General features: G+C 49.5%; 1 protein-coding gene across 1 annotated transcript; it reads left to right on the forward strand.

The window, feature by feature from the left end:
- Positions 1 to 22760: 22760 nt before the first annotated feature.
- LOC138789157 (uncharacterized) lies at positions 22761 to 23906 on the forward strand (the record flags this gene model as incomplete). The annotated part of the gene is made up of 1 exon (XM_069967761.1): positions 22761 to 23906. A coding segment is annotated over one exon (1146 nt), but the record flags the coding sequence as incomplete, so codon positions are not given.
- Positions 23907 to 24212: the final 306 nt, after the last annotated feature.

Genomic DNA, 24212 nt, shown 5'->3' on the forward strand with positions numbered 1-24212 from the left:
CTGTATACACCTGTATTATCTGCTGTACAGTACACTGCTCCTCCTCCATGCTGTATACACCTGTATTATCTGCTGTACAGTACACTGCCCCCCCCTCCATGCTGTATACACCTGTATTATCTGCTGTACAGTACACTGCTCCTCCTCCATGCTGTATACACCTGTATTATCTGCTGTACAGTACACTGCCCCCCTCCATGCTGTATACACCTGTATTATCTGCTGTACAGTACACTGCCCCCCTCCATGCTGTATACACCTGTATTATCTGCTGTACAGTACACTGCCCCCTCCTCCATGCTGTATACACCTGTATTATCTGCTGTACAGTACACTGCCCCCCTCCATGCTGTATACACCTGTATTATCTGCTGTACAGTACACTGCCCCTCCATGCTGTATACACCTGTATTATCTGCTGTTCAGTACACTGCCCCCCCTTCCATGCTGTATACACCTGTATTATCTCCTGTACAGTACACTGCCCTCCTCCATGCTGTATACACCTGTATTATCTGCTGTACAGTACACTGCCCCCTCCATGCTGTATACACCTGTATTATCTACTGTACAGTACACTGCCCCCCCCTCCATGCTGTATACACCTGTATTATCTGCTGTACAGTACACTGCCCCCCCCTCCATGCTGTATACACCTGTATTATCTGCTGTACAGTACACTGCCCCTCCATGCTGTATACACCTGTATTATCTGCTGTACAGTACACTGCCCCCTCCATGCTGTATACACCTGTATTATCTGCTGTACAGTACACTGCCCCCTCCATGCTGTATACACCTGTATTATCTGCTGTACAGTACACTGCCCCCTCCATGCTGTATACACCTGTATTATCTGCTGTACAGTACACTGCTCCTCCATGCTGTATACACCTGTATTATCTGCTGTACAGTACACTGCCCCTCCTCCATGCTGTATACACCTGTATTATCTGCTGTACAGTACACTGCCCCCCTCCATGCTGTATACACCTGTATTATCTGCTGTACAGTACACTGCCCCCTCTCCATGCTGTATACACCTGTATTATCTGCTGTACAGTACACTGCCCCCTCCATGCTGTATACTCCTGTATTATCTGCTGTACAGTACACTGCCCCCTCCTCCATGCTGTATACACCTGTATTATCTGCTGTACAGTACACTGCCCCCTCCATGCTGTATACTCCTGTATTATCTGCTGTACAGTACACTGCCCCCTCCTCCATGCTGTATACACCTGTATTATCTGCTGTACAGTACACTGCCCCCTCTCCATGCTGTATACACCTGTATTATCTGCTGTACAGTACACTGCCCCCTCCATGCTGTATACTCCTGTATTATCTGCTGTACAGTACACTGCCCCCCCCTCCATGCTGTATACACCTGTATTATCTGCTGTACAGTACACTGCTCCTCCTCCATGCTGTATACACCTGTATTATCTGCTGTACAGTACACTGCTCCTCCTCCATGCTGTATACACCTGTATTATCTGCTGTACAGTACACTGCCCCCTCCTCCATGCTGTATACACCTGTATTATCTGCTGTACAGTACACTGCCCCCTCCATGCTGTATACACCTGTATTATCTGCTGTACAGTACACTGCTCCTCCCCTCCATGCTGTATACACCTGTATTATCTGCTGTACAGTACACTGCTCCCCCCTCCATGCTGTATACACCTGTATTATCTGCTGTACAGTACACTGCCCCCTCCATGCTGTATACACCTGTATTATCTGCTGTACAGTACACTGCTCCTCCATGCTGTATACACCTGTATTATCTGCTGTACAGTACACTGCTCCTCCTCCATGCTGTATACACCTGTATTATCTGCTGTACAGTACACTGCCCTCCCTCCATGCTGTATACACCTGTATTATCTGCTGTACAGTACACTGCCCCCCCCTCCATGCTGTATACACCTGTATTATCTGCTGTACAGTACACTGCCCCCTCCATGCTGTATACACCTGTATTATCTGCTGTACAGTACACTGCCCCCCTCCATGCTGTATACACCTGTATTATCTGCTGTACAGTACACTGCCCCCCTCCTCCATGCTGTATACACCTGTATTATCTGCTGTACAGTACACTGCTCCCTCCATGCTGTATACACCTGTATTATCTGCTGTACAGTACACTGCCCCCTCCATGCTGTATACACCTGTATTATCTGCTGTACAGTACACTGCCCCCCCCCCTCCATGCTGTGTACACCTGTATTATCTGCTGTACAGTACACTGCCCCCCCTCCATGCTGTATACACCTGTATTATCTGCTGTACAGTACACTGCCCCCTCCATGCTGTATACACCTGTATTATCTGCTGTACAGTACACTGCCCCTCCTCCATGCTGTATACACCTGTATTATCTGCTGTACAGTACACTGCCCTCCTCCATGCTGTATACACCTGTATTATCTGCTGTACAGTACACTGCCCCCTCCATGCTGTATACACCTGTATTATCTGCTGTACAGTACACTGCTCCCCTCCATGCTGTATACACCTGTATTATCTGCTGTACAGTACACTGCTCCCTCCATGCTGTATACACCTGTATTATCTGCTGTACAGTACACTGCCCCCCCCCTCCATGCTGTATACACCTGTATTATCTGCTGTACAGTACACTGCCCCCTCCATGCTGTATACACCTGTATTATCTGCTGTACAGTACACTGCCCCCCCTCCATGCTGTATACACCTGTATTATCTGCTGTACAGTACACTGCTCCTCCATGCTGTATACACCTGTATTATCTGCTGTACAGTTCACTGCTCCTCCATGCTGTATACACCTGTATTATCTGCTGTACAGTACACTGCCCCCTCCATGCTGTATACACCTGTATTATCTGCTGTACAGTACACTGCCCCTCCTCCATGCTGTATACACCTGTATTATCTGCTGTACAGTACACTGCTCCCCCCTCCATGCTGTATACACCTGTATTCTCCGTCATTTCTCTATACTTTTATGATGATCTTAGCTCCATTTGTCCCACTTTCTTTGCCATCTTCTCCCCCCCCCCCCCCCCCCCCTTTATGTTTCTTGAGCTTCGAGGGGAAATGTGAGGAAAGGGATTGAAGGAAAGCGACATTTCTGTAGCAATATTCCAAATTGTGAATTTTTGTGTCACGTAATAATCAAGTGATCAGGTGACCTTTGTGCGCTGCTGTATAGTGGCTGTCATTGTGGCAGCTATATGTCAGGGCGGGGGTGGGGGGGTAAGTATAGTGTGTGCAGGAGCTGTTCCCTGGATGCCGCGCCGCGCTCCCCTAATCATGCACTTAAGTTAAATAATGCATTCCCTGTGTCACCGGCGCCGCCAGCCGCGCAAGAAAAATGGAATTTAACCCCTGTTTATTCCACGAAAAGAATCCCTTTCATTCTTTACCCTGGGAGCGCCTGTCATTTATCATCTCTGACTGGGGCCCCGTAATGGCTGCACAATGGGACGTGGGAGACGACGGCCCCGCAACGCCACCACATTAGCAAATGCAGAGAAAAAATCTGTATTTGCTGTGAATCTCCGGAGCGGCTGATGGATACGGACGCGCTCCCCGCCTCATCCCAGTTTAAGTCAGATCTGAACTTTTTTTGAACTTGTGATTGACACATGGACATTATTGGTCCCGCCCCTCTCCGCAGGAAATACGCTCAAAGGTTAAATAAAAGCCTGATAAATGGCGCTGTGCGAGTGTCTGCGCCACAGCGGCTCTGACATTCTACCAGTCCTATAATTATGGATATACACCGGCGGCTATGCTGTATTATTTACAGCGGTGAAGGATTTGATTATTGGCACCGTTCGTAACGCCACTTTCCCCGATGGCAGGATGTTTAACAAACACGTTCCTTCCTTCTGATAAGGAAACACCGCGTCTGCGGCTCAAAAAAGAGAGAAGAACAGGACAAATTTAGGACAGATGGAAAACAGGAAATGCAGATCTTTCTCCCCTGAATGACAACCACATCTATTGTTACACGGGGGACCACTATGGGGTGCAGCTAACAAGGGGCAAAGGACCCCTAAAGACCTGGATGAGACCAAGCAGGGTCATGTTGTCTCCCCCCAGTCGTCCCATTGCTGTCTCTACTGGTAGCCAAACATCTGATAGAATAGAGGGCATGATGTCAGGTTGTTAGATCAAGTTTCAGAGCTGTAGTTCTGTGAAGCTGATGTATATACTGTGATCTGGCTACAGGACCAGGTGACGTTCGTGTTTGCCTGTAGCCCGGCTGAGCTGTTGTATCTAATACAGTGTGTGTTATGGGAGCCGGGATCATCCAACTAATCTGTTTTCTGTTTACTAGTCACTTTCTTAACAGCTGTCTCATGGATCATCTATAACTCTGGATCAGTTGGTCGTGTCTGCTTTGATCTGAGGCTTTTGTAGTGTAGTGCGGATTATAGCACATGCTCTGCATGCTTGTACCCATTATTCCTAGTGGGGGTCAGTGGTGTCTCGTGTTAGCGTCCAGTGTCCAGAGATAGATTATGGTGCAGTGTCCAAGGATAGATTGGGATGCTGTGTCCAGGGATAGATTAAGGTTAGTGTCTAGGGATAGATTAAGGTCAGTGTCCAGAGATAGATTAGGGTCAGTGTCCAGGGATAGATTGGGATGCTGTGTCCAGGGATAGATTAGGGTCAGTGTCCAGAGATAGATTAGGGTCAGTGTCCAAGGATAGATTAAGGTCAGTGTCTAGGGATAGATTAGGGTCAGTGTCCGGGAATAGGCGAGGGTTAGTGTCCAGGGACAGATTAGAGTGAGCTTTCCAGAGATAGATTATGGTGCAATGTCCAGGGATAGATTGGGATGCTGTGTCCAGGGATAGATTAGGGTCAGTGTCCAGGGATAGATTAAGGTCAGTGTCTAGGGATAGATTAGGGTCAGTGTCTAGGGATAGATTAAAGTCAGTGGCTAGGGATAGATTAGGGTCAGTGTCCAGGGATAGATTAGGGTCAGTGTCTAGGGATAGATTAAAGTCAGTGGCTAGGGATAGATTAGGGTCAGTGTCAAGGGATAGATTAGGGTCAGTGTCTAGGGATAGATTAGGGTCAGTGTCTAGGGATAGAGTAGGGTCAGGGTCTAGGGATAGATTAGGGTCAGTGTCTAGGGATAGATTAGAGTCAGTGTCTAGGGATAGATTAGGGTCAGTGTCCAGGGATAGATTAGGGTCAGTGTCCAGGGATAGATTAGGGTTCAGTGTCCAGGGATAGATTAGGGTCAGTGTCCAGGGATAGATTAAGGTCAGTGTCTAGGGATAGATTAGGGTCAGTGTCCGGGAATAGGCGAGGGTTAGTGTCCAGGGACAGATTAGAGTGAGCTTTCCAGAGATAGATTATGGTGCAATGTCCAGGGATAGATTGGGATGCTGTGTCCAGGGATAGATTAGGGTCAGTGTCCAGGCATAGATTAAGGTCAGTGTCTAGGGATAGATTAGGGTCAGTGTCTAGGGATAGATTAAAGTCAGTGGCTAGGGATAGATTAGGGTCAGTGTCCAGGGATAGATTAGGGTCAGTGTCTAGGGATAGATTAAAGTCAGTGGCTAGGGATAGATTAGGGTCAGTGTCAAGGGATAGATTAGGGTCAGTGTCTAGGGATAGATTAGGGTCAGTGTCTAGGGATAGAGTAGGGTCAGGGTCTAGGGATAGATTAGGGTCAGTGTCTAGGGATAGATTAGGGTCAGTGTCCAGGGATAGATTAGGGTCAGTGTCTAGGGATAGATTAGGGTCAGTGTCCAGGGATAGATTAGGGTCAGTGTCTAGGGATAGATTAGGGTCAGTGTCCAGGGATAGATTAGGGTCAGTGTCCAGGGATAGATTAGGGTCAGTGTCCAGGGATAGATTAAGGTCAGTGTCTAGGGATAGATTAGGGTCAGTGTCCGGGAATAGGCGAGGGTTAGTGTCCAGGGACAGATTAGAGTGAGCTTTCCAGAGATAGATTATGGTGCAGTGTCCAGGGATAAATTGGAATGCTGTGTCCAGGGATAGATTAGGGTCAGTCAATGTCTAGGGATAGATTAAGGTCAGTGTCTAGGGATAGATTAGGGTCAGTGTCCGGGAATAGGCGAGGGTTAGTGTCCAGAAACAGATTAGAGTGAGCTTTCCAAAGATAGATTATGGTGCAGTGTCCAGGGATAGATTGGGATGCTGTGTTCAGGGATAGATTAGGGTCAGTGTCTAGGGATAGATTAGGGTCAGTGTCCGGGAATAGGCGAGGGTTAGTGTCCAGGGACAGATTAGAGTGAGCTTTCCAGAGATAGATTATGGTGCAGTGTCCAGGGATAGATTGGAATGCTGTGTCCAGGGATAGATTAGGGTCAGTCAATGTCTAGGGATAGATTAAGGTCAGTGTCTAGGGATAGATTAGGGTCAGTGTCCGGGAATAGGCGAGGGTTAGTGTCCAGAAACAGATTAGAGTGAGCTTTCCAAAGATAGATTATGGTGCAGTGTCCAGGGATAGATTGGGATGCTGTGTTCAGGGATAGATTAGGGTCAGTGTCTAGGGATAGATTAAAGTCAGTGGCTAGGGATAGATTAGGGTCAGTGTCAAGGGATAGATTAGGGTCAGTGTCTAGGGATAGATTAGGGTCAGTGTCTAGGGATAGATTAGGGTCAGTGTCTAGGGATAGATTAGGGTCAGTGTCCAGGGATAGATTAGGGTCAGTGTCTGGGGATAGGTGAGGGTCAGTATCTTTCCAGAGATAGAATATGGTGAAGTGTCCAGGGATAGATTAGGGTCAGTGTCCAGGGATAAATTAGGGTCAGTGTCCAGAGATAGATTAGGGTCAGTGTCCAGGGATAGATTACGGTCAGTGTCCAGGGATAGATTAGGGTTAGTGTCTGGGGATAGGCGAGGGTCAGTATCTTTCCAGAGATAGAATATGGTGCAGTGTCCAGAGATAGATTAGGGTCAGTGTCCAGGGATAGATTATGGTCAGTGTCCAGGGATAGATTAGGGTCAGTGTCCAGAGATAGATTGGGATGCAGTGTCCAGGTATAGATTACGGTCAGTGTCCAGGGATAGATTAGGGTGTAGTTTACAGGGATAGATTAGGGTCAGTGTCCAGGGATAGATTAGGGTGTAGTTTACAGGGATAGATTAGGGTGAAGTTTACAGGGATAGATTAGGGTGTAGTTTACAGGGATAGATTAGGGTCAGTGTCCAGGGATAGATTGGGATTCAGTGTCCAGGGATAGATTAGGGTCAGTCTCCAGGGATAGATTATGGTCAGTGTCCAGGGATAGATTAGGGTCAGTGTCCAGGGATAGATTAGGGTGTAGTTTACAGGGATAGATTAGGGTCAGTGTCCAGGGATAGATTAGGGTGTAGTTTACAGGGATAGATTAGGGTGAAGTTTACAGGGATAGATTAGGGTGTAGTTTACAGGGATAGATTAGGGTCAGTGTCCAGGGATAGATTGGGATGCAGTGTCCAGGTATAGATTAGGGTCAGTCTCCAGGGATAGATTAGGGCCAGTGTCCAGGGATAGATTAGGGTCAGTGTCCAGGGATAGATTGGGATGCAGTGTCCAGGTATAGATTACGGTCAGTGTCCAGGGATAGATTAGGGTGTAGTTTACAGGGATAGATTAGGGTCAGTGTCCAGGGATAGATTAGGGTGTAGTTTACAGGGATAGATTAGGGTGTAGTTTACAGGGATAGATTAGGGTGTAGTTTACAGGGATAGATTAGGGTCAGTGTCCAGGGATAGATTGGGATGCAGTGTCCAGGTATAGATTAGGGTCAGTCTCCAGGGATAGATTAGGGCCAGTGTCCAGGGATAGATTAGGGTCAGTGTCCAGAGATAGATTGGGATGCAGTGTCCAGGTATAGATTACGGTCAGTGTCCAGGGATAGATTAGGGTGTAGTTTACAGGGATAGATTAGGGTCAGTGTCCAGGGATAGATTAGGGTGTAGTTTACAGGGATAGATTAGGGTGTAGTTTACAGGGATAGATTAGGGTCAGTGTCCAGGGATAGATTGGGATGCAGTGTCCAGGTATAGATTAGGGTCAGTCTCCAGGGATAGATTAGGGCCAGTGTCAAGGGATAGATTAGGGTCAGTGTCCAGGGATAGATTGGGATGCAGTGTCCAGGGATAAATTGGGATGCAGTGTCCAAGGATAGATTAGGGTCAGTGTCCAGGGATAGATTAGGGTGTAGTTTACAGGGATAGATTAGGGTGTAGTTTACAGGGATAGATTAGGGTGTAATTTACAGGGATAGATTAGGGCCAGTGTCCAGGGATAGATTAGGGCCAGTGTCCAGGGATAGATTAGGGCCAGTGTCCAGGGATAGATTAGGGTCAGTGTCCAGGGATAGATTGGGATGCAGTGTCCAGGGATAAATTGGGATGCAGTGTCCAAGGATAGATTAGGGTCAGTGTCCAGGGATAGATTAGGGTGTAGTTTACAGGGATAGATTAGGGTGTAGTTTACAGGGATAGATTAGGGTGTAATTTACAGGGATAGATTAGGGTCAGTGTCCAGGGACAGATTAGGGATAGATTAAGGTCAGTTTTTGCAGTTTATTCCTGTTCCTCATCCATCCGCTTTATGTCCTGGCAGCCATCTTTATAGTTTGTAGCATTGTCCTTTGTTTTTTTCATCTATTGTTATTTGGATTTAGGCTTTCATAGATTGTTCTTATAAGTGTGAGCTTGTTCCGCCCTCCTGTAAGTCCTGGGGGTATCTGGGGACTAACTATTAGGACCCTAAAGAGGTGACTGCTTTGGTGAAGTCCAATTCTGCCACCTTGTGACCAGGCAGGGTTGCTCCAGGGGCCCCATTATGCTGTAGGGGCCTGGTGCTCGTCCCGCAGTATCAGCTCCGCTCTTCACGTCTTTCTTCCTATATTTTCTGGCGGGAAGGTGTTTCATTTATAGTTCTGTCAGCTGTGTCATGTGACCACAGAAATAAATCAAAACACATCACACAATGCCGGACTCATCAACAGCGCAACGCAGGATCCTATCCGCAAGGCTGCACGCCATCACAGGGCGAGAACTGCCCCCCCCCCACACACACACATACTGCCGGCAGCATCTAACCCTTACTACCAGTGATGGGAAGGAACTCCGACCGCCAGACTGCGACCCCCCCCCCCCCCCCCCCCCCCCCCGCACCACAGAAACAGTGTACTCAGGAGCCAGATAGCAAAGATATGTGTAGAAGGTATGTCTGTAATGGAATGTGTGTGTGGTAGGATGTGTGTGTGTGTGTGTGTGTGTGTAGTGGAAGGATGTGTGTGTGTGTGTGTGTACTGGTAGGATGTGTGTGTGTGTGTGTGTAGTGGTAGGATATGTGTAGCGGTGTTGTTAGGATATGTGTGTGTGTAGTGGTAGGATGTGTGTGTACTGGTAGGGTGTGTGTGTGTGGTGTGTGTGTTTGTGTGTGTAGTGGTAGGATGTGTGTGTGTGTGTACTGGTAGGATGTGTGTGTGTGTGTGTGTGGTGTGTGTGTGTGTGTGTAGTGGTAGGATGTGTGTGTGTGTGTGTGTGTGTGTGTGTGTGTACTGGTAGGATGTGTGTGTGTGTGTGTGTGTAGTGGTAGGATATGTGTAGCGGTGTTAGGATATGTGTGTGTGTAGTGGTAGGATGTGTGTGTGTGTGTGTGTAGTGGTAGGGTGTGTGTGTGTGTGTGTGTGTGTACTGGTAGAGTGTGTGTGTGTGTGTGTGTAGTGGTAGGATGTGTGTGTGTGTGTAGTGGTAGGATGTGTGTGTGTGTGTGTGTGTGTGTAGTGGTAGGGTGTGTGTGTAGTGGTAGGATGTGTGTGTGTGTGTGTGTGTAGTGGTAGGATGTGTGTGTGTGTAGTGGTAGGATGTGTGTGTGTGTAGTGGTAGGATGTGTGTGTGTGTGTAGTGGTAGGATGTGTGTGTGTAGTGGTAGGATGTGTGTGTGTGTGTGTAGTGGTAGGTTGTGTGTGTGTGTGTGTGTGTGTAGTGGTAGGATGTGTGTGTGTGTGTGTGTGTGTGTAGTGGTAGGATGTGTGTGTGTGTGTAGTGGTAGGATGTGTGTGTGTGTGTGTAGTGGTAGGATGTGTGTGTGTGTGTAGTGGTAGGATGTGTGTGTGTGTAGTGGTAGGATGTGTGTGTGTGTACTGGTAGGATGTGTGTGTGTGTGTGTGTGTGTGTGTGTGTAGTGGTAGGATGTGTGTGCGTAGTGGTAGGATGTGTGTGTGTGTAGTGGTAGGATGTGTGTGGCGGTGTTGTTAGGATATGTGTGTGTGTGGCGGTAGGATATGTTTGGTAGTATAACGGACTAGTTGGCGATAGAATACGGTAACTGGAGGTAGTAGGTGTTGTATCTTCTTTGGTGGTAGGGTGTGTGTGTGTAGTGGTGGGATGTGTGTGGCGGTGGTGGTAAGATGTGTGTGTGTAGTGGTAGGATGTGTGTAGTGGTGTTGTTAGGATGTGTGTAGTGATAGGATGTGTGTGTGTGTAGTGGTAGGATGTGTGTGTGTAGTGGTAGGATGTGTGTGTGTGTGTGTGTGTGTGTAGTGGTAGGATGTGTGTAGCGGTGAGGGTAGGATGTGTGTGTGTAGTGGTAGGATGTGTGTGGCGGTGAGGGTAGGATGTGTGTGTGTGTGTGTAGTGGTAGGATGTGTGTGTGTGTGTGTGTGTGTGTGTGTGTGTAGTGGTAGGATGTGTGTGTGTGTGTGTGTGTGTGTACTGGTAGGATGTGTGTGTGTGTGTGTGTGTAGTGGTAGGATGTGTGTGTGTGTGTGTGTGTGTGTGTGTAGTGGTAGGATGTGTGTGTGTGTGTGTGTGTGTAGTGGTAGGATGTGTGTGTGTGTGTGTAGTGGTAGGATGTGTGTGTGTGTGTGTGTGTGTGTACTGGTAGGATGTGTGTGTGTGTGTGTGTAGTGGTAGGATGTGTGTGTGCGTAGTGGTAGGATGTGTGTGTGTGTAGTGGTAGGATGTGTGTGGCGGTCTTGTTAGGATATGTGTGTGTGTGGCGGTAGGATATGTTTGGTAGTATAACGGACTAGTTGGCGATAGAATACGGTAACTGGAGGTAGTATGTGTAGTAGTGTGTGTGTGTGTGTAGTGGTAGGATGTGTGTAGCGGTGAGGGTAGGATGTGTGTGTAGTGGTAGGATGTGTGTGGCGGTGGTGGTAGGATGTGTGTGTGTGTAGTGGTAGGATGTGTGTAGCGGTGAGGGTAGGATGTGTGTGTGTAGTGGTAGGATGTGTGTGGCGGTGGTGGTAGGATGTGTATGTGTGTGTAGTGGTAGGATGTGTGTGGCGGTGGTGGTAAGATGTGTGTGTGTGTGTAGTGGTAGGATGTGTGTAGTGGTGTTTTTAGGATATGTGTGTGTGGCGGTAGGATATGTTTGGTAGTATAACGGACTAGTTGGCGGTAGAATACGGTCACTGGAGGTAGTAGGTGTTGTATCTTCTTTAGTGGTAGGGTGTGTGTGTGTAGTGGTAGGATGTGTGTGGCGGTGGTGGTAAGGTGTGTGTGTGTAGTGGTAGGATGTGTGTGTCTGTAGTGGTAGGATGTGTGTGTGTGTGTGTGTGAAGTGGTAGGGTGTGTGTGTGTGTGTGTGTGTAGTGGTAGGATGTGTGTGTGTGTGTGTGTGTAGTGGTAGGATGTGTGTAGCGGTGAGGGTAGGATGTGTGTGTGTAGTGGTAGGATGTGTGTGGCGGTGGTGGTAAGATGTGTGTGTGTGTAGTGGTAGGATGTGTGTGTGTGTGTAGTGGTAGGATGTGTGTGGCGGTGGTGGTAGGATGTGTGTAGCGGTGAGGGTAGGATGTGTGTGTGTAGTGGTAGGATGTGTGTGGCGGTGGTGGTAAGATGTGTGTGTGTGTAGTGGTAGGATGTGTGTAGTGGTGTTGTTAGGATATGTGTGTGTGTGGCGGTAGGATATGTTTGGTAGTATAACGGACTAGTTGGCGGTAGAATACGGTCACTGGAGGTAGTAGGTGTTGTATCTTCTTTTACTTGAGAACTCTCCGGAGATAAGAGATTGCGGCTTCCAGGAGGGAGCGGAGAGCTGTGATTTATCAATCAGGGGCGGTGTATCACTTCACCGGGCGGCAGGCTGAGTCTTTAGAGCGCGGCTCAGGAGGATAAAACCGATTAATTCTTCAGCCTCGTTACAAAAAAGAAAAGCGCAGTAATTCTGAGGTGTCACTTCATCACCCACAGGCGACAAGCTTTCTGTTCCTAAGTACTCGGCGGTATGAAGTGTCGCACTGCGCTCCGGTAAACACCATCCTCTCCAGTGATGGGCGAAACCCCTCAGACAGGATGAAGTGCCTGCCGCCCCCCGAGGAAGACGAAATAGGAATACACGCCATGTTGGTCAAACAATCTCATGTAAGAAACTTATAATGGAGAACGGTGATGTCACTGCTGTCACATCTCCCCTATATACTGAGAGTCCAGTGCTTTAGTGTCCCAGTCCCTGGTGTCCAGTGCTTTAGTGTCCCAGTCCCTGGAGTCCAGTGCTTTAGTGTCCCAGTCCCTGGAGTCCAGTGCTTTAGTGTCCCAGTCCCTGGAGTCCAGTGCTTTAGTGTCCCAGTCCCTGGAGTCCAGTGCTTTAGTGTCCCAGTCCCTGGAGTCCAGTGCTTTAGTGTCCCAGTCCCTGGAGTCCAGTGCTTTAGTGTCCCAGTCCCTGGAGTCCAGTGCTTTAGTGTCCCAGTCCCTGGAGTCCAGTGCTTTAGTGTCCCACTCCCTGGAGTCCAGTGCTTTAGTGTCCCAGTCCCTGGAGTCCAGTGCTTTAGTGTCCCAGTCCCTGGAGTCCAGTGCTTTAGTGTCCCAGTCCCTGGAGTCCAGTGCTTTAGTGTCCCAGTCTCTGGAGTCCAGTGCTTTAGTGTCCCAGTCCCTGGTGTCCAGTGCTTTAGTGTCCCAGTCCCTGGAGTCCAGTAGTTTAGTGTCCCAGTCCCTGGAGTCCAGTGCTTTAGTGTCCCAGTCCCTGGAGTCCAGTAGTTTAGTGTCCCAGTCCCTGGAGTCCAGTGCTTTAGTTTCCCAGTCCCTGGTGTCCAGTGGTTTAGTGTCACAGTCCCTGGTGTCCAGTGGTTTAGTGTCCCAGTCCCTGGAGTCCAGTGGTTTAGTGTCCCAGTCCCTGGAGTCCAGTGGTTTAGTGTCCCAGTCCCTGGTGTCCAGTGGTTTAGTGTCCCAGTCCCTGGAGTCCAGTAGTTTAGTGTCCCAGTCCCTGGAGTCCAGTGCTTTAGTTTCCCAGTCCCTGGTGTCCAGTGGTTTAGTGTCCCAGTCCCTAGTGTCCAGTGATTTAGTGTCCCAGTCCCTAGTGTCCAGTGATTTAGTGTCCCAGTCCCTGGTGTCCAGTGGTTTAGTGTCCCAGTCCCTGGAGTCCAGTAGTTTAGTGTCCCAGTCCCTGGAGTCCAGTAGTTTAGTGTCCCAGTCCCTGGAGTCCTGTGCTTTAATTTCCCAGTCCCTGGTGTCAAGTGGTTTAGTGTCCCAATCTCTTGTGTCCCAGTCCCTAGTGTCCAGTGATTTAGTGTCACAGTCCCTGGAGTCCAGTGGTTTAGTGTCCCAGTCCCTGGTTTCCTCTGGATTAGTGTCCCAGTCCCTGGAGTCCAGTGGATTAGTGTCCCAGTTACTAGTGTCCAGTGGTTTAGTGTCCCAGTCTCTGGAGTCCAGTGCTTTCATTTCCCAGTCCCTGGTGTCCAGTGCTTTAGTGTCCCAGTCTCTGGAGTCCAGTGCTTTCATTTCCCAGTCCCTGGAGTCCAGTGCTTTAGTGTCACAGCCCCTGGAGTCCAGTGCTTTAGTGTCCCAGTCCCTGGAGTCCAGTACTTTATTGTCCCAGTCCCTGGTGTCCAGTGGTTTAGTGTCCCAGTCCCTGGTGTCCTGTAGATTAGTGTCCCAGTCCCTGGTGTCCTGAGGATTAGAGTCCCAGTCCCTGGTGTCCAGTGGTTTAGTGGGGTAGCCTAGAAGCAAGGACAATGAAGCTTGCCCCTGCTGGGTCTGTCCCTTTGGATCTGCTGTGCCGTCACCGTGTACCGGTGACCTCCTCTTCCTCAGTCCCTGACTCCGCAGATCATTAGGGACCTTTCTCACCTCTGTTGGCAAAACAGTCTGATCATCGAGCGCTCAATAATTAAACAGTAAAACAAACAGGATGTGAGTGGCGGGACTAAGCGGCGGCGGCTTAGAGCGAGGGATCTGGAGACCCCATCTATCTGTCTGTCTGCAGGAGCGTCGCCCATCTGGAGGATTCATCACCATATGGTTCCTAGCGGCTCCATGGAAAGATGAAGGTGATAATGATGCTATAATTACCGGCAAGGCTGGCATGTGCCGGAGCGCTGACAAGATGGCGGATGGATGGGGGCTCAGCTGCTGGACCCGCCCCTTCTATCACTTATAGACCGCACAACTGGCACAAGACTAGATGATGGAGTGACGTTATGTCGCTAACATATACCGAGGAGAACGGAAATCAGTCACTCTGCTAGTGCCCCCTCAGTATAATGGTCTCCCCCTCAGTATAATGGTGTCCCCCCTCAGTATAATGGTCTCCCCCTCAGTATAATGGTCTCCCCCCTCAGTATAATGGTGTCCCCCCTCAGTATAATGGTATCCCCCTCAGTATAATGGTGTCCCCCCTCAGTATAATGGTGTCCCCCCCTCAGTGTAATGGTGTCCCCCTCGGTACAATGGTGTCCCCCCTCAGTATAATGTTCTCCCCCCTCAGTATAATGGTCTCCCCCCTCAGTATAATGGTCTCCCCCTCAGTGTAATGGTGTCCCCCTCGGTATAATGGTGTCCCCCCTCGGTATAATGGTGTCCGCCTCAGTATAATGGTGTCCCCCCCTCAGTATAATGGTGCCCCCCTCAGTATAATGGTGCCCCCCTCAGTATAATAGTCTCCCCCTCAGTATAATGGTGTCCCCCCTCAGTATAATGGTGTCCCCCCTCAGTATAATGGTCTCCCCCCTCAGTATAATGGTGCCCCCCTCAGTATAATGGTCTCCCCCTCAGTATAATGGTGTCCCCCCTCAGTATAATGGTGTCCCCCTCAGTGTAATGGTGTCCCCCCTCAGTATATTGGTGTCCCCCCTCAGTATAATGGTCTCCCCCCTCAGTATAATGGTCTCCCCCTCAGTATAATGGTGCCCCCCTCAGTATAATGGTCTCCCCCTCAGTATAATGGTGTCCCCCCTCAGTATAATGGTGTCCCCCTCAGTGTAATGGTGTCCCCCCTCAGTATAATGGGGTCCCCCCTCAGTATAATGGTATCCCCCTCAGTATAATGATGTCCTCCTCAGTATAATGGTGTCTCCCCCTCAGTATAATGGTGTCCCCCTCAGTATAATGGTGTCCCCCCTCAGTATAATGGTGTCCCCCCTCAGTATAATGGTGTCTTCCTCAGTATAATGGTGCCCCCCTCAGTATAATGTTGTCTTCCTCAGTATAATGGTGTCCCCCCTCAGTATAATGGTGCCCCCCTCAGTATAATGATGTCCTCCTCAGTATAATGGTGTCCCCCTCAGTATAATGATGTCCTCCTCAGTATAATGGTGTCCCCCTCAGTATAATGGTGTCCCCCTCAGTATAATGGTGTCCCCCCTCAGTATAATGGTGTCTTCCTCAGTATAATGGTGCCCCCCTCAGTATAATGTTGTCTTCCTCAGTATAATGGTGTCCCCCCTCAGTATAATGGTGCCCCCCTCAGTATAATGATGTCCTCCTCAGTATAATGGTGTCCCCCTCAGTATAATGGTGTCCCCCTCAGTATAATGGTGTCCCCCTCAGTATAATGGTGTCCCCCTCAGTATAATGGTGTCTTCCTCAGTATAATGGTGCCCCCCTCAGTATAATGTTGTCTTCCTCAGTATAATGGTGTCCCCCCTCAGTATAATGGTGCCCCCCTCAGTATAATGATGTCCTCCTCAGTATAATGGTGTCCCCCTCAGTATAATGGTGTCCCCCCTCAGTATAATGGTGTCCCCCTCAGTATAATGGTGTCCCCTCAGTATAATGGTGCCCCCTCAGTATAATGGTGTCCCCCTCAGTATAATGGTGTTCCCCCTCAGTGTAATGGTGTCCCCCCTCAGTGTATTGGTGTTCTCCTCAGTATAATGGTATCCCCCTCAGTATATTGGTTCCCCTCAGTATAATAGTGTCCCCCTCAGTATAGTGTTGTCCCCTCTGTATAATGGTGCCCACCTCAATATAATGGTATCCCCCTCAGTATAATGTATGTCCCTCAGTAAACTGGTGCTCCCCTCAGTATGATGGTGTCCCCTCAGAATAATGGTGTCCCCCTCAGTATAATGGTGTCCCCCCTCAGTATAATGGTGTCCCCTCTCAGTATAATGGTGTCCCCCCTCAGTATAATGGTGTCCCCCCCTCAGTATACTGGTGCCTCCCTCAGTATAATGGTGTCCCCCCCTCAGTATAATGGTGTCCCCCCTCAGTGTATTGGTGTTCTCCTCAGTATAATGGTGTCCCCCCTCAGTGTAATGGTGTCCCCCCTCAGTATAATGGTGTCCCCCCTCAGTGTATTGGTGTTCTCCTCAGTATAATGGTGTCCCCCCCTCAGTATAATGGTATCCCCCTCAGTATAATGGTGTTCCCCTCAGTATAATGGTGTCCCCCCTCAGTATAATGGTGTCCCCCCTCAGTATAATGGTGTCCCCCCTCAGTGTATTGGTGTTCTCCTCAGTATAATGGTGTCCCCCCTCAGTATATTGGTGTCCCCCCCTCAGTATAATGGTGTCCCCCCTCAGTGTATTGGTGTTCTCCTCAGTATATTGGTGTCCCCCCTCAGTATATTGGTGTCCCCCCCTCAGTATAATGGTGTCCCCCCTCAGTGTATTGGTGTCCCCCTCAGTATATTGGTGTCCCCCTCAGTATAATGGTGTCCCCCTCAGTATAATGGTGTCCCCCCTCAGTATAATGGTATCCCCCTCAGTATATTGGTGTCCCCCTCAGTATAATGGTGTCCCCCTCAGTATGGTGTTGTAGTGAGCGCTCTCTACTTCTTGGCCAGGGGTGTTATATGTTGTGACGTCAGTACTAGTGCAGCACACAGGTTTGTTTTCTATGGCCAGTAGTGTTCCCCAATGGTCGGTAACCTGCTAGGTTGTTGTGGGTCTCCTGGGCTCTTGTCACAGCAGTCATGAGTGGCAACTGATCAACTCGGAAAGTCGGTACCGCCACCCACAGAAAGGAGAAAAATAACCCAAGGTGTGCAGTGGTGTGTGTATAGGTGCTGGTGCGGATAGAAGATGACAGAGTCCCAGTAGTATTAAAATATAACAGCTTTACTGTAAGGCTTTTCAATATAACAGCACACGGTTTTACAGACAGTAATCTTGACACACTGGAGTGCTTAACCTTTGTGCTTGGAGGAGGTGCTTTAGGAGAAGTAAGGTAGTTGCAGCGGTGCTTGTAGAGTAGAGGAGTTTGTTGGAGGAGCCATAAACCAACAGTAGTGTTGTACTCTGCTGAAACTTTTAGTAGATATCTCTTCAGTAGCGAAGTGTTACTTGTACTTGTGTTTAGACTGTGTCTGACCACCTTCTGCCCCCTGGAATCGAAGAGCCTGTCCCAGTACAAGCCACAGCCATGGTTATCTGGGTGTAGCAAGGTGTCCGAGGTTTCCCAGTTACCTGCACTGTGCGATAGGATACGTAGGCCTTCTGTACTGGCTGCTTTGTCCTATCAAGGCTAGTTCCTCTCTTGTTCAGGATACTGCCCTGCTCTTTTCAGATAAGTTTCTGGTGCGGGTCAGGGTGGTCCTTGGTTACTACTCTCCCTTGGGTGTGCTTAGCACTGCATAATAGATATAGTGGTAGTTATAGAAGCATTGGTCTCTAACTGCATCTGTACATGTTGGTGACTACACTAGATTGCACTTTGTCCCTGACAGGGGTCCTGGCATAAGCCAGGCCCTGGCTTAACTTTTGCAGGGACTGTTGTCGCTTGTGTCCTTCCTCTCTGACAATCTAATAAGAACTAACTGTACTTCCCCCAGCAGTAAAACTCCTCCTACAGGGGCCTTCTGTATGCCTGCCTGTGAGTGGTGGGGATGAGTGTGTGCAGGTGAAAGGAGAAAGATAATAGGTAGAAAAGAAAAGAGCATCTCCTATTGGTAAGCAATAAACACGTGGTATACAGAAAACATTAACCCACTACTGACTTCAGCTGTGCAACACTTATAAGGATACAAACACTGTCACCTAGTGGGGAAACTTAATACACTTCTCACACCACTTAACCTGAGCGAAAAAGCTTTGTGACAGGTGCACAGAAGACGAGAAAAACACCTGTGGTGGGACACCACAGTGTCCACTCAGTATAATGGTTCCCCTCGGTATGAATGTGCTGCAGGCCCAGTTGCTTATCGTCCTGCAGGAGCCCTTATATATATATATATATATATATATATATATAATCTGCCTGAGGGGCTGCAGATCAGGGGTCTCAGTATGTCTGAAGAAGCATATGCGCCTTACTCAGGGGGCGACCAGATGTATAAAAAGATGGTGGACATTATGGGGAGATCGGGTCCCTCTCTAGGATGTAACACTGAGGTCGCTGCCAATAGATCATCCAGAAGATCACCCAGAAGATTCCTCATTAACCCCTCAAGCGCCCGGAGCCAGCTGGGGTGACCTCAGCCGGCTCATTTTAGGATTTTTTTCCATTTCTTGCAGATTTTGCAGTTTTTGTTTTTATAAATCAAAGAAGTTTCAGAATTTTGTGACATTTACTTTGATTTGTTTATTCTGATGAGACGGTGGTCTATAGATCCGCCAGCTCCGCCGCTGTCGCTGACAGTAAGAGCGGGACGTCAGGACCTGAAGTGATTTATCTACACAGGGAGAAACGTTACGAGCCTAAAAGCCGAGCTGGCAGAACAAGGGGCCGTAAATAACAGCGACAAGCGGAAGACACGGCCCGTGCCAACCATGAGCGACCGGTCAGGGATCCCACAACACCAGTCACCTTATCTGCCAATTTGTGTCACCCAGGAGAGGTGGAGACGCTGCAGAAGTGTGTGACTACAGCTGCCGCACTGCTCGCTGAGGGAAGGGGGGCATCCTTCTGGTCTGCGAGGGGGTGAGTGCCTCTCCTCATCCTTCTTTTCTGAATATGGAGAGATATCAAAAGGGTGCAGGGGGAGGAGCTATATAAGGGAGAATGGGCGGAGATTAGTCATGATATCATCGAAAACTGAGGTTTCCCCCTCAGTATAATGGTGTCCCCCTCAGTATAATGGTGTCCCCCCCTCGGTATAATGGTCTCCACCTCAGTATAATGGTGTCCCCCTCAGTATAATGGTGTCCCCCTCAGTATAATGGTATCCCCCTCAGTATAATGGTGTGTCCCCCCTCAGTATAATGGTGTCCCCCTCAGTATAATGGTGTCCCCCCTCAGTATAATGGTGCCCCCCTCAGTATAATGGTCTGCCCCTCAGTATAATGGTCTGCCCCTCAGTATTATGGTGTCCCCTCAGTATAATGGTGTCCCCCTCAGTATAAAGGTGTCTCCCTCAGTATAATGGTGTCCCCCCTCAGTATAATGGTGTCCCCCTCAGTATAATGGTGTCCCCCTCAGTATAATGGTGTGCCCCCTCAGTATAATGGTGTCCCCCTCAGTATAATGGTGTCTCCCTCAATATAATGGTGTCCCCCCTCAGTATAATGGTGTCTCCCTCAGTATAATGGTGTCCCCCCTCAGTATAATGGTGTCCCCCCTCAGTATAATGGTGTCTCCCTCAGTATAATGGTGTCCCCCCTCAGTATAATGGTGTGTCCCCCCTCAGTATAATGGTGTCCCCCTCAGTATAATGGTGTGTCCCCCCTCAGTATAATGGTGTCCCCCTCAGTATAATGGTGTCCCCCTCAGTATAATGGTGTCCCCCTCAGTATAATGGTCTGCCCCTCAGTATAATGGTGTCCCCCTCAGTATAATGGTGTCCCCCTCAGTATAATGGTGTCCCCCTCAGTATAATGGTGTCCCCCCTCAGTATAATGGTGTCCCCCTCAGTATAATGGTGTCCCTTCTCAGTATAATGGTGTCCCCCCTCAGTATAATGGTGTCCCCCCTCAGTATAATGGTGTCCCCCTCAGTATAGTGGCGCCCCCTCAGTATAATGGTGTCCCCCTCAGTATAATGGTGTCCCCCTCAGTATAATGGTGTCCCCCCTCAGTATAATGGTGTCCTCCTCAGTATAATGGTGTCCCCCCTCAGTATAATGGTGTCCCCCCTCAGTATAATGGTGTCCCCCTCAGTATAGTGGTGCCCCCTCAGTATAATGGTGTCCCCTTCAGTATAATGGTGTCTCCCTCAGTATAATGGTGTCCCCCTCAGTATAATGGTGTCCCCCCTCAGTATAATGGTGTCCCCCTCAGTATAATGGTGTCCCCCCTCAGTATAATGGTGTCCCCCTCAGTATAATGGTGTCCCCCCCTCAGTATAATGATGTCCCCCTCAGTATAATGGTGTCCCTCAGTATAATGGTGTCCCCCTCAGTATAATGGTGTCCCCCCTCAGTATAATGGTGTCCCCCTCAGTATAATGGTGTGTCCCCCCTCAGTATAATGGTGTCCCTCCTCAGTATAATGGTGTGTCCCCCCTCAGTATAATGGTGTCCCTCCTCAGTATAATGGTGTGTCCCCCCTCAGTATAATGGTGTCCCCCCTCAGTATAATGGTGTCCCCCTCAGTATAATGGTGTGTCCCCCCTCAGTATAATGGTGTCCCTTCGCAGTATAATGGTGTCCCCCCTCAGTATAATGGTGTCCCCCTCAGTATAATGGTGTCCCCCTCAGTATAATGGTGTCTCCCTCAGTATAATGGTGTCCCCCCCTCAGTATAATGGTGTCTCCCTCAGTATAATGGTGTCCCCCCTCAGTATAATGGTGTCCCCCCTCAGTATAATGTTGTCTCCCTTAGTATAATGGTGTCCCTCAGTATAATGGTGTCCCCCTCAGTATAATGGGGTCCCCCCTCAGTATAATGGTGTCCCCCTCAGTATAATGGTGTCCCCCTCAGTATAATGGTGTCCCCCCTCAGTATAATGGTGTCCCCCTCAGTATAATGGTGTCCCCCCTCAGTATAATGGTGTCCCTCCTCAGTATAATGGTGTGTCCCCCCTCAGTATAATGGTGTCCTCCTCAGTATAATGGTGTCCCCCCTCAGTATAATGGTGTCCCCCTCAGTATAATGGTGTCCCCCTCAGTATAATGGTATCCCCCTCAGTATAATGGTGTCCCCCCTCAGTATAATGGTGTCCCCCTCAGTATAATGGTGTCCCCCCTCAGTATAATGGTGTCCCCCTCAGTATAATGGTGTCCCCCTCAGTATAATGGTGTCCCCCTCAGTATAATGGTGTCCCCCTCAGTATAATGGTGTCCCCCCTCAGTATAATGGTGTCCCCCTCAGTATAATGGTGTCCCCCCTCAGTATAATGGTGTCTCCCTCAGTATAATGGTGTCCCCCCTCAGTATAATGGTGTCCCCCCTCAGTATAATGGTGTCCCCCTCAGTATAATGGTGTCCCCCCTCAGTATAATGGTGTCCCCCTCAGTATAATGGTGTCCCCCTCAGTATAATGGTGTCCCCCCTCAGTATAATGGTGTCCCCCTCAGTATAATGGTGTCTCCCTCAGTATAATGGTGTCCTTCAGGTTAAGTGGTAATGAAGTATTAGCCATCGTTAGGTTCCGGATTGGAGCCCTCGCCTAATTAGTGCATCATCCTCATCCTCCTCACTATCCTTATCCTCCTCTTCCTCACTATCCTTTCCTCACTATCCCCATCCTCCTCCTCGCTATCACCATCTTCCTCCTCACTATCCCCATCCTCCTCCTCGCTATCCCCATCTTCATCCTCACTTTCCCCATCCTCCTCCTCGCTATCCCCATCTTCCTCCTCGCTATCCTCATCCTCTTCCTCACTATCCCCATCCTCCTCCTCGCCATCCTTCTCCTCCTCCTCCTCACTATACTCATCCTCTTGCTCGCTATCCTCATCCTCTTCCTCCCTATCCCCATCCTTTTCCCCATCCTCTTCCTCACTATCCCCATCCTCCTCCTTGCTATCCCCATCCTCCTCCTCACTGTCCCCATCCTCTTCCTCACATTCCTCCTCCTCGCTATCCCCATTATCCTCTTCCTCACTATCCCCATTATCCTCTTCCTTGCTATCCCCATTATCCTCTTCCTCGCTATCCCCATTATCCTCTTCCTCGCTAGCCCCATTATCCTCTTCCTCGCCAGCCCCATCATCCTTTTCCTCACTATCCTCTTTCTCGCCATCCCCATCATCCTCTTCCTTGCTATCCCCATCCTCCTCCCCGCTATCCCCATCCTCTTCCTCGCTATCCCCATCCTCCTCCTCACTATCCCCATCCTTCTCCTCGCTATCCCTATCCTCCACCTCGCTATCCCCATCCTCCTCACTATCCCCATCCTCCTCCTCGCTATCCCCATAGCCTTCCTCGCTATCCCCATCCTCTTCCTCAATATCCTCTTCCTCGCTATTCCCATCCTCTTCCCCACTTTCCTCTTCGCTATCCCCATCCCCTTCATCACTATCCTCTACCTCGCTATCCCCATCATACTTTTCCTCACTATCCTCTTCCTCACTATCCTCTTCCTCGATATCCCCATCATCCTCTTCCTCGCTATCCCCATCCTCCATCTTGCTATCCCCATCCTCTTCCTCGCTATCCCCATCCTCCTCCTCGCTATCCCCATCTTCTTCCTCGCTATCCCCATCCTCCTCCTCGCTATCCCCATCCTCCTCCTTGCTATCCCCATCCTCTTCCTCGCTATCCCCATCCTCTTCCTCACTATCCTCTTCCTCGCTATCCCCATCCTCCTCCTCGCTATCCCCATTCTCCTCCTCGCTATCCCCATTCTCCTCCTCGCTATCCCCATCCTCTTCCTTGCTGTCCCCATCATCCTTTTCCTCGCTATCCTCATCCTCTTCCTCACTATCCTCTTCCTCGCTATCCCAATCATCCTTTTCCCAACTATCCTCTTCCTCGCTATCCCCATCCTTTTCCTCGCTATCCCCATCCTCTTCCTCGCTATCCCTATCCTCCTCCTCGCTATCCCCATTCTCCTCCTCGCTATCCCCATCCTGTTCCTTACTATCCCCATCCTCTTCCTCTCTATCCCCATCCTCTTACTCGCTATCCCCATCCTCTTACTCGCTATCCCCATCCTCTTACTCACTATCCCCATCCTCTTCCTCTCTATCCCCATCCTCTTACTCGCTATCCCCATCCTCTTACTCACTATCCCCAATATCCTCTTCCTCGCTATCCCCATCATCCTCTTACTCGCTATCCCCATCATCTTACTCGCTATCCCCATCCTCTTACTCACTATCCCCAATATCCTCTTCCTCGCTATCCCCATCATCCTCTTACTCGCTATCCCCATCCTCTTACTCGCTATCCCCATCCTCTTACTCGCTATCCCCATCCTCTTCCTCGCTATCCCCATCATCCTCTTACTCGCTATCCCCATCCTCTTCCTCGCTATCCCCATCATCCTCTTACTCGCTATCCCCATCCTCTTACTCGCTATCCCCATCCTCTTACTCACTATCGCCAATATCCTCTTCCTCGCTATCCCCATCATCCTCTTACTCGCTATCCCCATCCTCTTCCTCCCTATCCCCATCCTCTTACTCGCTATCCCCATCATCTTACTCGCTATCCCCATCCTCCTCCTCGCTATTCCCATTCTCTTCCCCACTTTCCTCTTTCTCGCTATCCCCATTCCCTTCCTCACTATCCTCCTCCTCTCTATCCCCATCCTCCTCTTCCTCGCTATCCCCATCCTCCTCTTCCTCGCTATCCCCATCATCCTGGGATGAGGTCTCTGTGAGTCTCCTGATTTATTCCGGCCTCCGTCTTTGCGGCTGGCGGTTTGTGTGATTGATGGCGGATGGTTTATAGTGCCGCCATCTCTCGCCGTCACATCATATATCAGGGATGGCGGCAGCATTTATCTCATCTAATGGTTTATTTGCGGAGGAGGTGGCGCCCGCAGGTGGCGGCGCGCTGAGATCTTTATCGCTGATGACCTCACTATTGTGCGGCTGATGGAGAGGAAATATTACAAAGCCTCCGTGCCGGGCGGCCTCTAAATCATCCCCCATTTACCGGCCTTCCTGCAGATGAACGTAAGCGGCTGCCGGGAGGTGATTTACCTGGAGGAGCTCGCTGACAGCTCCACTAATG

The sequence above is a fragment of the Dendropsophus ebraccatus genome, chromosome 4 (genome assembly GCF_027789765.1).
Source record: "Dendropsophus ebraccatus isolate aDenEbr1 chromosome 4, aDenEbr1.pat, whole genome shotgun sequence".
Taxonomy (NCBI): domain Eukaryota; kingdom Metazoa; phylum Chordata; class Amphibia; order Anura; family Hylidae; genus Dendropsophus; species Dendropsophus ebraccatus.